The 14002-nt window shown below is 43.9% G+C and overlaps 1 protein-coding gene across 1 annotated transcript; it reads left to right on the top strand.

Annotated features, from left to right (window-relative positions):
• The first annotated feature begins 4283 nt into the window (after positions 1–4283).
• CSTL1 (cystatin like 1) lies at positions 4284–13870 on the top strand. The gene is made up of 3 exons (XM_070421415.1): positions 4284–4502; positions 12949–13062; positions 13784–13870. Exons 1-3 carry the CDS (start codon positions 4284–4286, stop codon positions 13868–13870), a joined length of 420 nt encoding a protein of 139 aa, XP_070277516.1.
• The last annotated feature ends 132 nt before the right edge of the window (positions 13871–14002 follow it).

Below are 14002 nucleotides of genomic sequence, written 5' to 3'. Positions count from 1 at the left end.
CCAGGACTGTCCCAGAGGGAGTTGTTTGTTTGTTTTTTAATACAAAGCCTCGTCTACATCGTTTACATTTGGCAATGCTAAAGCAGAGGTGGTTACGCAAATACAAAGATCACTGCCAAATGAGAGCTTGTGACAATTTCAAACTATTAATTGGTACTCTGTGGTCACTGCCACACAAAATCTATCTAAGACCATGCTTTCAGAGAGCAAGGCAAGAAGGCCCAAACTCCTAGAAAGATAACTGAAGCAAACGTCACAGAGTTTACACATTTCAGTGTTATCTGTAGGGAGCTCTCCACGTACCTACCTGTTGCTGGGAGGAGAGGGGGAGTGAGCTTCTTGTGATATCATGAGAAAAGGAATTTTCTGAGACTCGCACGGGAGGATGAGATATTGTAGAAAGCTTTATTTCTGTGGAATTAAATCCCTGCGCTTCCCAGGTTCCATTTCCAGTAGTCCCACCAAGGAAGGAGTCCGTCTTTGCCTTTAGCAGGGCTGGGATCAAAGCCATCGCCCAGAGTTTCCGTTCCATGTTGGGGCAAGTCCAACCCAGCAGGCTAGCTTCGTGTGTGTTCCCCGCAGCAGTCCAGCAGTCCATTGCATGTGGGGTCTGCATGGCCATCTGCCATGGGGCCTCTAGGGCCACACGGCTCTGGAGGAACATGGGCAAATGTAAGAGAGTCACAAGAGCCAAGAGGGTGAGAATTCCTTTGTCTTGGGATTATATATCCCCAAATTTTCACAGGTTTGCAGTGGCCCCAGTCCTTCTAGCAAACGATTTCTGTTCCCAAGTTTGACTGACAGGGACCTTCCCCACGTCACCCTGACTTTACTGCACACGTGTCCATCTCCCCTACCCCTAGTGATCTTTGGGGAATGGCCAGTGATTCCCTGGGGAGTCTAAAGTTTCAGCTTCCTGGTAAAGGTGCCCAGATGGCTGTGCTTATAATGTCTGACCTCCCCCTTTTGCTCCTTTCCTATTATTAATAGCTAGCTTATTACAACAATATCAGCTGGACTCCAAAAGTAGAAGGAAATCTCAGATCTTCAAGTAGAGTTTATTTACTATTACTACATGCATTATTCTAACTTGTGTATTTTGGGGGCAGGAAATTGGAGGTGGCAGTAAATGCAGGAGTAAAGAGGAAAACTGAATAGAAAAAAAAGAACGTAAGCACTGGAAAAGCAGAGCAGTCTACAGGTGAGGCAGGACTGTAAGAAGCTAGGAAAATTCTTTGATAAGTGGATTAGGGAAACTAGGACAGAGAGTTAAATGGCCAGGCAGTTTACAGCCATCTAGTAAGTCACAACATCCTATCTTCCATAATCAAGGACCCAAGAGTAAATGGTTTACACTTCTCCTTCCTAACCAGAGGGTAAATAGCTTAAATCATCCTACTCAAAGAGATGCTAGTAGATATTGGAAGTCCAATTAGCACCATTTGCCAACCACATACAAGGACAGATGAAATTATGGGAATAAATCTCATTTGGTGTATCAGCATAAAATTGATGAATATTGTATGAGATCTTCCCCTGAGACCTTCCCTAAACTCCCAGTTTAACTCTTCAAGACAAAGGACCCAGCAAAGCTCTCCCTCCCAGGAGCATGCGCATACCTTTCCCTTCCCCCACAGGCATGCATCTCCTAAGGGACCCCAGGAAATTTGCAACCAGAGGAGCAATGGGCAGTGGCAGCTCACCCCTGGCTAACCCCTTGAACTTGTCTCCAAGGTCCCTTTTCTCTGACTTTCCAGTGAGCTGGCAGAAGCCTCACCTTGGCTCACTTCTTTCCTGTAACATTCCTAGAGAGCCAAAGCAGCCCTGCCTCTCTCTCCTGTTGCTTCTGTCCTAGGCTCTTCCTGTTTCACTGTCCCTAGCTTTAATCAAAGTACTGTCTATATCACCTGTACTTATGCTGTGAAATCTCTCCTGCATAAAGTCAAGAACCCACACACTACAGGCTGGCCAGGGGTTTACCTGTTCTGGATGGTCCCTGTCCAATAACATGGGGATTTAATGGAGCAGGGCCATCTCAAAAGCTCTGAAGTGCAGCATCAGTATGGTGATTAAAACAGTTCCCAAACTTGGCTCAATGTGGAAACTCTAAAGAATGTCCAAGAAACACGGACTCCTGCGTCACTAGCTTTTTGTAACAGGATCTCCTAGAGTGGGGTCCAGGGAGTGTACGTCGTAAGAACTCTCCACAACTACGCTAAAACGTACAATTCTAGGTCCTCCCATCTAGTCAGCTGGAAAGGAGGTGGAATGGACTGCCTCCTCTGAACTAGAACTTGTGATTTAAGGGTTTTGGGGATATATATTGGGATTTCTTCTGTTTCTGGGTATTTCCCTCATATTCTCTCTCTCTCTCTCTCTCTCTCTCTCTCTCTCTCTCTCTTTCCCTCACAGTAAACCTACAGGAACTCCCACTCTCCCCAGGCCACGCCCAGAGTCTAGGTGAGCAAAGGTGACAGGGCAGAGAGACAAACCTGATAGAGTGAGGACTGACTAGAGCAGTGGTTCTCAACCTTCCTAATGCCGCGACCCTTTAATACAGTTCCTCATGTTGTGGTGAACATGCAGGATGTATTTTCATTGTTACAAATTGAACATAATTAAAGCATAGTGATTAATCACAAAAACAATATGTAATTATATATGTGTTTTCCGATGGTCTTAGGCGACCCCTGTGAAAGGGTCGTTCGACCCCCAAAGGGGTCTCGACCCACAGGTTGAGAACTGCTGGACTAGAGGGACAGATGAGGAATCTGAAGGAGTTTGAGAAAACAGCAGAAGCAGGAAAGACACTCTGACCTCCCCATACCCTTCTCCTTTGAAAGCAAGAGATAAACGACCCCGTGTAAGTGCCCTCCTGGTAACAGAAGGAAGGAAAACATCTTTATCACTAGAGGTGGGGAATTTAGCGCCGTGAAGGCTTTATAAACAAACCTTGAGACTTCTTTACCACTTACTACCCCTCACCCAAACTCCTTTGTCTTGCCAATTCTTTACAAATCTGTTTCTTTGTCTACAGGTATACAAGCTTTCTGCTCTGAGCACTTCTTTGGGTTGCCACTCTCTTGTCAGGTCTCCCACATAAATGTAAAAATTCAATTAAATGTGTGTGTTTTCCTCTGGTTACTCTGTCTTATACCAGATTTAATTCTTAGGCCAACCCAGAGCCCCAAAGAGGGTACAGGAGAAATTCCTTCCCTTTATAAGCAACACCCAAACTTGAGAAATCAACTTTCTTTTTTGAAAAATATTATTTTTAATTTTTCAATTCCAGGTGACATATATTAGATCCAGGTGTACCACATAGTTATTTTATATTTATATAACTTATGAAGTAATTACCTCAATGAGTAGTACTCACATGATACTATACATAGTTATTCCGGTATTATTGACTATATTCCCCATGCTGTACTTACATCCCTGTGACTGTTTTATAACCAGCAATTTATACAATGTAATCCCTCCCCTTTTTCCACTCACCCACCATGGCCCCTCCCACTTGGCAACCATCACAAGTGCATGATTAAATTCTGAATAAGTAAAGTTCACAATGTATTCCTCCCTCACAAGGAGGCGGGTGGGGCTTACCTCACAAAGCTCTGCTGGGCTCATACTAAGATAGCTTGAGCCAGTGCCAGGGCCTGCAGGCACAGTGAGAAATCCAGCCGGCAGAAATCTGTGGTGAGTAGCTGGCGGGTGAGTACAGAGAACCTCTAGAGAAGCATAGGAAATAGGTGATGGCTGGGTGAGATAGTTGGAACCCAAAGTAGGTAAGTAGAATGCCCCTGACCCTGTTCCATGCCCCTGATTTCTTATATCCCAGTTCAAACATCATGTTCTCCATAAGCCTTTCCCTATTTCAATGAATGGTGTTCCTCTGTCCAATACACCGGGTCTTATTGAATAGCACTGTAGAGGTCTGTTTTAGGTTTTTCTTCCTTTGTAGGTGTAAAGGCAGGGAGAAGGTCTTACCTACCTTGGCAGGTGTTTAGAAATTATGCCTGTCTGAAACACCGAAGAACCGAATGGGTGTGGAAAATGACCTGACCTGAGAATAGGTTGGACAGCCACGCAGAGAGATTTCTCTGTCTGGTCCTTCCGTCAAATTGTGGGCAGGGTGTTGAAAGGAAGAGGCCCAGGTCTCAGTCTCTGTTTAAATGCAGGCAGCTGTCTCCGGGGAAAGGCTGCGTTGGTGAGGGCTGTGGATGAGCAGTGAGCAAGCCTGAAGGTGCAGTGGATAGGAGGTCTCTGAAGCTGCAGACATGGGAGCTGAATGCTGGAGAAACCTTCTGTTGTTGTTGGCTGCTCTGGTCCTGACGGCCAAATTGGGTCACTTTCAAAGGTGGGGAGGCTTCCAGGAGAAGTCCACAAGCAAGAAAAACATGAATTCAACACTCAGATTCTTCATTGAAAACTACAACAACGTGAGCAATGACACCTACTTATTTCGAGTAGACAAAGTACTTCAAAGTTATGTGCAGGTTTGTATCTCGGTTTCTCTGAATATGGGTAGTACCCCCATTCTTGCCCATTTTTTACATTGAATTTATTGGGGTGACACTGGTAAACAGTATGATACAGATTTCAGGTGCACAATTTTACAACACATCATCTGTACACTGTATTGTGTGTTCACCACCCCGTTAAGTCTCGGTCTATCACCATTTATCCGCCCCATACTCTCCTTCACCTCCTCTCTTCCCCTCCCCTCAGCAATCACCACACTGCTGTCCATCAGTTTTCCATCATTACTTTTTCTAAATATCTTTTTTTAAAATATATTTTTATTGATTTTGTACAGAGAGGAAGGGAGAAGGATAGAGAGTTAAAAACATCGATCAGCTGTCTCATGCACACCCCCTACTGGGGATGTGCCCACAACCAAGGTACATGCCCTTGACTGGAATCGAGCCTGGGACCCTTCAGTCCGCAGGCTGATGCTCTATCCACTGAGCCAAACTGGTTAGGGCTCTAAATATCTTTTCGATTTCTTGCTCTCTCCCCTCCTTCTGGCACCCCTATGATGCCAATGCTGGGCCCTTCTTTGTCTTTTGTTATAGCCTTTTTTTTTTTTCTATTTTGCTTAATCCTTCCACCCCCACCCGAACACCACCACCCCTCCCTGAGCTGTCTGCCTACTCTTTATCTATGAGTCTGTCTCTATTTTGCTTGGTAGTTCAGTTTGTTCATTAAATTCCACATTTGAGTGAAATTATATGTTACTTGTTTTTCTCTGACTGGCTTATTTCACTTAGCATAATATTCTCTAGGTCTATCTCTGTTTTTGCAGATGGCAAGATTTATTTCTTTTTTTATGGCTGAATCATATTCCATTGTATAGATCTTTATCTTTACCCATTCATCTATTTTTTTCTTAATATATTTTTATTGATTTCAGAGAGGAAGGGAGAGGGAGAGAGAGATAGGAACATCAATGGTGAGAGAGAATCATTGATTGGGGGCCTCCTGCACACCCCCCCACTGGGAATCAAGCCCACAACCTGGGCATGTGCCCTGACCAAGAATAGAACCATGACCTCCTGGATCATAGTTTGATGTTCAACCACACTGGCTGGGCTATCCATTCATGTATTGATGGACACTTAAGTTGCTTTTATATCTTGCTGCAATAAACATATGAATGTATAGATCCTTTTGATTTAGTGTTTTGGGTTCCTTTGAATAAATATTAGAAATAGAGATGTTAGGTCTTTTTTTCTAGCCTTTGTTTTAAAGTCTATTTGGTTTGATATTAGTATTGCTACCCCACATTTTTTTGTTTTGTGTTGTTTCCATTTTCATGAAATATCATTTTCCATCCCTTTACTTTCAATCTGCGTGTGTCTTATTTATTTTATTTTATTTATTATTTATTATTGATTTTTTTTTTTTTTTAGAGAGAAGGGACAGAGAGAGAGAGAGAGAGAAAGAGAGAAACATTGATGTGAGAGAAGCCTCCTATATATGCCCTGACTGAGGATTGAACCTGCAACTTGGGTATGTGCCTTGATCAGGAATTGAACCCACCACCTTTCTGTGTACAGATGATGCACCAACCAACTGAGCCACACTGACCAGGGCTGTGTGTGTCTTTTGATTTGAAATGAGTCCCTTACATACATACAGCATAAATAAGGGTCTTGTTTTGTAACCTATTCAAACACTGTATCTCTTTTGATTGGTGCACTTAATCCATTTGCATTTAAAATAATTGTTGACATATGTATATTTAATGCCATTTTATTATTCATATTTTTAATCTTTTTTCTCTTTTTCTCCTTAAAGAAGACCCTATAAAATTTCTTGTAATACTGGTTTGGTGGTAATAAACTCCTTTAGCTTTGTCTTGTCTGGGAAGCTCTTTATCTGTACTTCAATTCCAAATGATAGCTTTGCTAGGTAGAGTAATCTTGGTTGTAGGTCCTTGTTTTTCCTCACTTAGAATATTTTATGTCAATCCCTTCTGGCTACAAAGTTTCTGTTGAGAAATCAACTGACAAACTTATGGGAGTTTCCTTATAGGTAACTAATTGCTTTTCTCTTGTTGCCTTTAAGATTCTCTCTTTGTCTTTAACCTTTGGCATTTTATTATGAAGTGTCTTGGTGTGGGTTTTTTTAGGTTCATCTTGTTTGAACTCTGTGCTTCCTGGACTTCTATGTCTATTTTCTTCACCAAGTTAGGGAAGTTTTCCATCATTATTTTTTCTAAATAACTTTTTGATTTCTTGCTCTCTCTTCTCCTTCTGGCATCCCTATGATGTAAATGTTGGTATGCTTGAAGTTATCTCAGGAGCTTCTTACACTATCCTCATTTCTTGGGTTATTTTTTCTTTTTGCTGATCTGATTCGGTGTTTTCTGCTTCCTTATGTTCCAAATTACTGATTTAATACTCTGCTTCACCTACTTTACTGTTGATTCCCTTTAACTTATTCTTTATTTTGTTTAGTGTAGTCTTCATTTCTGCTGGTTTTTTTTTTTATGATTTCCTTGTCTTTTTTATGCGGTTGAAGTTCTCACTGAGTTTTCTGAGCATCCTTATAAGCACTTTTTTGAACTGTGTATCTGTTAACTTCCTTGCCTCCATGTCATTTAGTTCTTTTTCTGAAGATTTCTCCTGTTCTTTCACTTGGGATCTGTTTCTTTGTCTCCTCATATTGGCTGCTTCCCTGTGATTATTTCTATGTATTATATAGAGCTGCTATGTCTCCTAGACTTGGTAGAATGGCCTTATAGTAAGTGTCCTGCAGGGTCCAGGGACACAGCCTCCCCAGTCACCCATGTTGGGTGCTTTAGGTATGGCCCTTGTGTGGGCTGTAGGAGCTGTCCTGTTGTAGTTGAGTCTTGATTGCTGTTGGCACATCACTGGGAGGGATTAGCTGCAAAGACTGGTGGCAACTACAATGGGGGAGCTGCTTGCAGGGGCTGACCCCATAGAGCAGGACTTTCTTCAGTGGGGCTTTGGTGCCTGCTGAGGCTGCACCTTAGTGTGTCACTCATGAAGGTTGTTGATTTGTAGTCTGGCATGTTATGAAGCTGTCCACCATGTTCACTGGCTCTGGGACCTCTTGGAAGGTACAAGGTCAGCCACCACCTTGGCCCTGCCTGGGCCGAGCATGGTCTACAGATGGTTGCTGCTTTTCCTGGACTAGGAGGTGCCCAGAAAAAGCCAAACTGTGAGCCAAACTGTGAACCAAGTCTGGCTGCCACTAGTGCTGGCCTTGGGGTCACTTAGCATTATATACAGGGTATGCAGAAGCCAGACACTGCTTGTTTGAGAGATTTTAGGAAAATCTGAAGCATGAGACAAAAGAAGTCACTTGTATGGAAAAAACACTGGAAACTGCTTGAATGGGCCCCAAAGTTGGGTGGGGCAGTATCTCAGGGAATTACCAGGGCAGGGTGAACAGTGTTAGCCAGGTTGATGGAGACTTAGATATGGCACCAGACTGCCAGCTCTTTGGACAAAAGGCTCAGCAAAAGAACAGTATCTGCCAGAACTTCTGTCTGGGAGAAAGCGGCTCCTCTAGCTTTTGTAGTCAAGATATCCCTCCTGATTTTTAACCCCCGCATGTGGATATGGAACCAGTTTGTTTCATGTCTCCACCCTTCTTACCAGTCTCAACATGGCTTCTTCTTTATATCCTTAGTTATAGGATTTCTGTAAAGCTAAATTTTAGGCATTCTGAATAATGGTTGTTCTATAATTTAATTGTAATATTTGATGTGGTTGTGGGAGGTTCCCAGTACCGCATTTACCTGTGCCACCATCTTGTCCAGGCTGTTTTCTCTAACAGTCTCATTTGGCAAAATATAAGTGTTCTCTCTAGGTTCCCCTCAACAATAGTATTTCAATGTCCAGGGCTGTAAAATCTAAGTCTGGACTTTCTATCTGTGTTCTATAGAAAATGAATTATACAGAGGGGTGGGTTTTTTTTTTTTGTTTGTTTGTTTGTTTTTAACAGGAGGAGACCAAGAGGAGTGAGGGCTAGGCTTCAATAAGATCATCTATTCTTTTATTTTTTAAAAAATATATTTTATTGATTTTTTGCAGAGAGGAAGGGAGAGAGATAGAGAGTTAGAAACATTGATGAGAGAGAAACATCAATCAGCTGCCTCCTGCACATCTCCTACCGGGGATTGTGCCTGAAACCCAGGTACATGCCCTTGACCGGAATCGAACCTGGGACCTTTCAGTCTGCAGGCCGACACTCTATCCACTGAGCCAAACCGGTTTCGGCAATTTTATTTGTTTTTTGTGTAAAATTTTCTGATATCAATTGAAGGATGATAGAGGATGAAAAAAGTTGTTTGAAAATCACTTTTGCTTGTCTAACCTCTCCTCAAAGTCAGATAGTAATGTTAAAAACACCAATTTTAACTTCCATGACTGAAAGTTTAAAAGTGCTAGCCAAAAAGAAGATTGATCTTAAGGCATGAAGTCCAAACCACCAGCAGATGGTTTGGTTGAAAAGACACATAAAATCCATTGTCTTGGACTCTCCAAGCATTTTTATACATCATGTGGGGGCACGGGAAAGAAAGATGTAAGCCTTCTGAAAGAATTTACATGAGCTACAGGCGAAGTGGTGGGAGAAAGCGGGGCCAGCTCTGAAGTAGGTGCAGAGTCTGCAAAAAGAAATGTCCATTCCTGTTGATGGGCTGCGGGCAGCATTCTGGGAAGCCCACATGTAAACAATAAGTGGAGCTTCTGGAGTTTGATGGTTCCTGGCTCAAAGAATCTGTAGAAATAGCCAACTGGAAATTAATTCCAAATTCCACCGGACAGAAGGAATGTGAGCAGTCTTTTGTTAGTTGACCTTCAGCCATTAACAGATGAACAGTTCCGTCACTTTTCTCTCACTCTTTGACCTCTGTAATTTAATTTAGAACAGCTCAGAATTTTCTCTTTGTCAGTAAAATATGTAAATTAGGTCAAAGGCAATACTACATCTTAGTTCAATTATGTAGTATTGAACTAATAAAAAAAATTAATAGACTAGAACAGTGATTTTCAACCTTTTTCATACCATGGCACACATAAAGTAATTAGTAACATCATGTGGCACACCAAAAAATACATTTTTTGTCTATCTGACCAAAATATGTATAATTTTGATTCATTCACATTGGATGGCTATTGTTGTGTTTGCTGCTGTCATTCTTTTATTTGATAATCTAATGGAAAAGAAATTAGTGCTCCTGACTAAATAGTCAGGTATTGCATGTTTTAAAAAATTCTTACAACAAACCGGTATGCCTCTTGCGACACATGGATTGAAAATCGCTGGACTGATTAGAGAGGAGCAGTGGGAACAGGAGAAAACAGCCAGGGCAGGGGGCAGAGAGGGATGGGCAGTTTTAATGAGACACAAATGGGCCTCATAGGCATCAACTTGTTCTTTTTCAGTAACTCACCCTTGCCACAAAATTGTGGCTTGTTAAAGCCTAACATTGAGGTGACTTAGCCACAAGGTGGCAGCCCTTTCTTGTGGAAGTTGGCTTGTTCGCCTCTTATCTTCCCAAGGATAAATCTGACCATCTCAGGAGGCCTGTCTTGTGGAATCAATCCATTGCCATTAACAGTTACCTCTGAAAGAGTTGTTTGTGAGTACACATGTGATGTCATTCAAATGGATGAATTGACAGAGAGAATATACCTTTTGGTAGCTGGGTGATCTGGGGCAAGGATCCCCAGGCATCCCCACACCTGTTACGGCATGATCGTGTTTGTTCTAATACCTCACAGAGGGATGCAGGAGGTGGGCACCTTCTGAGTTTGACGTCCAGATCCTCCTAATCATGGGATTTTGGTCAAGTGCCATCCATACCTGCAGCCTCAGTTGACTCACTTGCAAAGTAGGCAGAAAAGAGTGAAGCAGCATTTATGAAAATATTTGTATTATTACGATAATTCCTATTATTATTTAACAGTCAAGTCTTATAATGAATAAGAAAGCACTACATTATTGGAATGTTAGTTAAATTTATGGCCAATGTTTTAGTTTCTCCATACGTGGAGAATGTGCTGAACATCAATGCGACAGTGCTTGGCACAAGCCCTGCAAGCTTCCAGTGCTTGGATGAAACTGTCCCTTCATGAAGAACTCAGGAGCCCTGCATCCTGAGGTTCTTCCCTTAGACGTGGGGACCAGGGTGGTGGTACTGCCCTCAGGCCTCCTCCCGCAGCCACACTGCACACCTTGAGGTTTTGTAGTGGTGCTTTCCTCTCAGGGGCGGTATGAGCGCTCTCTCTCTCTCTATCACCACGCCAGAGAGTACAAGCCTTCTTATGTGATTGGCCACTGCATTTGGACAAGGAAGCAAGACCTTCTAGGAGCTTCTCCCCTCACCAGGCAGAACTCTCTAGTGACTAGTCCACACAGTTACTGGGAAATTCAGCCGTTTCCAACACAACCATATATTAGTTTCACCTCTGCGTGTGGGGCTTACCTGCCACGAAAGGCTTTCCCAGCCTTTTGCCCTTGCGTCTTCGGATCTTGCACTTGAACATGAGTACGACAAGAAGACAAATCACAACAACAGGAAGTGGCTCTTGTGTGCATTCTCCATGGTTTATATATTCACCATTTCCATACATCATCAGAGGAAATGGGCACTATCCTTCCCATTTTCTAGACGAGGAAACTGAGACTCAGGTAGGCGGAGGGACTCTACTCGCTCAGATAAAGTTGGCAGGGGATAAAGCCAGAACTTGAGCTCAATTCCTCTGTCTTCTGTTCTGACACTCTCCCAACTCCATTGCTACTTCAGAGTAATGTTCCCAACACTTGTTAAAACATTTAATAATTCGTAATTATGTAGTTACTTGGAAATGTATTTTGTGCATTCAGTGAAATGCGTGCTTCTCTTAACCCAGTGGTTCTCAACCTTCTGGCCCTTTAAATACAGTTCCTCATGTTGTGACCCAACCATAAAATTATTTTCGTTGCTACTTCATAACTGTAATGTTGCTACTGTTATGAATCATAATGTAAATATCTGATATGCAGGATGGTCTCAGGCGACGCCCTGTGAAAGGGCCCTTCGACCGCCAAAGGGGTTGCGACCCACAGGTTGAGAACCGCTGTCATGTAACAACTCCTAGAATAGGCATAATTATCACCTATACTCTGTCGGTGAGGAAACTAAGGCTGCTAGGCTCAAGGTCACAGCATTCCTGTATGGAGAACACATGCTCCAAATCAGTTAGAGTCCTAAGCTTATGGTTTTTTTATTAACAATTTTAATGTTGACATTGTTGCAGGTGTTCCCCTTTCTCCCCACCTTTTCCCACCTTCATCCACAGGAACCTCCCCCTCCCTTGGCCTTCACCAAACTATTGTCCGTGTCCATGGGGTATGCACGTATGATCTTTAGCTAATTGCTTCACCTTCTTTATCCAGTCATCCCCACCCATCTCCTCTCCTGCAGCAGCCAGTCTGATCTACGTGTCCATGCTTCCAGTTCAATTTTGTATATCAGATTATTGTGTTCATTAGATTCCACATCTTAGTGAGATCATATGGTATTTATCTTTCTTTGACTGACTTATTTAGCTTAGCATAATACTCTCCAGGTCCAGCCATACTGTTGCAAAGGGTAAGAGTTCCTCCTTTTTTTTTTACAGCCATGTAGTATTCCATTGTGTAAAAATACCATAGCTTTTTTATTCACTCATCTGCTGATGGGCACTTGGGCCATTTCCAGATCTTGGCTATTGTAAATAATGCTGCTGATATTGCTTGGCCTCTCAGCCAAGCACATGCTCCAGGCTGGCTCCCCCTTTCCGTGACTCCCCTTCTCTTTCCAGTCTCTACGTTGTTTCTGCGGTTCTCCTTAGATATATGTCCAACCAGCTGCACTTCTCTTGACTTTTCAAATTGATTGCAAAGTACTTGAACTGTAATTCCAGTCTTGGCTGGGAGCAAGGGTGTGTAGCTACAAGTTACACTGCGGCCCACTTGAATCCTCCAAGCTTATGTTTTGAGCTGTGTTGCTGACTGCCTCCCATCAGGTTGGCTGGGAAGGAGGGAGGAGAAGGAGGACATGGCTGAAGGGGCTGGGAGAGCAGAGGGATAAGGTGTGGCTGGTTCTATGCATTCTGACGACCATGCGTGCAGACCTGGGGGTGCTCTGGCACTGCCAGTCAGCCAAGCTCAATGTGTTGCCTACCTTGACTGAGGATGCAGGGGGGATAGGTGCGATCCATCTGTGCCTATTGCAATGAGTCCAATGCAGAGCCAGGGAATGGGTTGTGCCACTGTGCATCCTCAAGCTGGAGGGAGAAGAGGGGCCATGCTTGGGTGGGTGAGCCAGACCCAGGGACGTGGCTCCTGGGGCTTCACTCTCCATTCTAGACTTCTTTGGAGAGAGCCAGCAACTGGATGCTTTGACCCCAGACTAACAGTGCTATTGCTTTTCTGTAGCTGACAACAGGAGTGGAGTATCTGGCCACCGTAAAGATTAGTCGGACCAAGTGCAAAAAGAACAGCACAAAAAGTCATTCATGCCCCCGACAAAGCGAAAAGAAGAAGAAGAAGGTGTGTGGTGGCAGTCATCTGAAAAGAGACTCCTAACCCAAGGGAGAAAAGTCAGAACTTTAAAAGTTAACACAAATGGACATTGACAGCTTTTACCGCTGTGTGGATTGGGGCATAGCAAGGGCACAGCCCCAGGGCTGCTGAAACCACCAGAGGTGCTGGGGGTAGGAGTGAGGCTCTCTGATTGGACAGTCCCCCCCCCCCCCACCCCAACCCTGGGCATGGCACGGACCTGGACCCTGGCCTCCAGGTCTCCCGGCCCATTCCCAACCTTCAGTGGAAGCAGCATTTTTTTTTTCCCATGGGGACCTTGTTCTGGTCATGGCTTGCACTCTCCAGGCCGCTGAGGATTGTTTAATTGCCTCCTTGTCTTCAAGAATTTGTTCACTCTTTTCCTGGTTCCTCTGGGTGGCACCACTTACTGGCAAATATGACAGTCTCCCTGTGCCTGGGTGCATGTGCCTGGGGACTGGGGTCCGAGGAGGGCTTTCCAGTTGTGCCTGCTCCAGCTCCCAAGTAGCTGGGCAGAGGGAGCCCCAGGTGACATTCCTGTTCCGGGCCTTGAACCCCCTCAGCCCCCTCTGCCCCCTCCAGATGACTGAGCAGATTCTCCCCACCCACATGGCCAGTGTGCAGCCTCAGCAATGGTTCTAAACTCTCACCGAGGGTCTCGGGGCAGGAGATTTCCCTGGAAGCTGATTGTGCCTTTCTCCTTCCACAGAGTTTCATTTGCGATTTTTTGATATACACTGTGCCCTGGATCAACTATTACGAGCTTTGGAACAACTCCTGTCTGGAGGCCCACTAGTAAATGGGTTTGTGCAAAGATCCTCGATGAAAACTTAGATGGCTGTGCTGTGCGTTTTCTATTACAGACCCCCGGAAGGACCTCATCCCCCTCAACAGGGTCTCACTACACACACACTCACACATGTACACA

The sequence above is a fragment of the Myotis yumanensis genome, unplaced genomic scaffold (genome assembly GCF_028538775.1).
Source record: "Myotis yumanensis isolate MYYU_CA2020_CCGP unplaced genomic scaffold, mMyoYum1.0.hap1 SCAF_7, whole genome shotgun sequence".
In the NCBI taxonomy this organism is placed as follows: Eukaryota; Metazoa; Chordata; class Mammalia; order Chiroptera; family Vespertilionidae; genus Myotis; species Myotis yumanensis.
This window is presented reverse-complemented; position numbering and strand designations above follow the sequence as displayed.

Coding starts and splice junctions, on each gene's coding strand:
- CSTL1 (XM_070421415.1), top strand. CDS start 4,284: ATGGGAGCTGAATGCTGGAGAAACCTTCTGTTGTTGTTGGCTGCTCTG. Junction 4,503..12,948: donor TACTTCAAAGTTATGTGCAG/GTTTGTATCTCG, acceptor GCTTTTCTGTAG/CTGACAACAGGAGTGGAGTA. Junction 13,063..13,783: donor GCGAAAAGAAGAAGAAGAAG/GTGTGTGGTGGC, acceptor CTCCTTCCACAG/AGTTTCATTTGCGATTTTTT.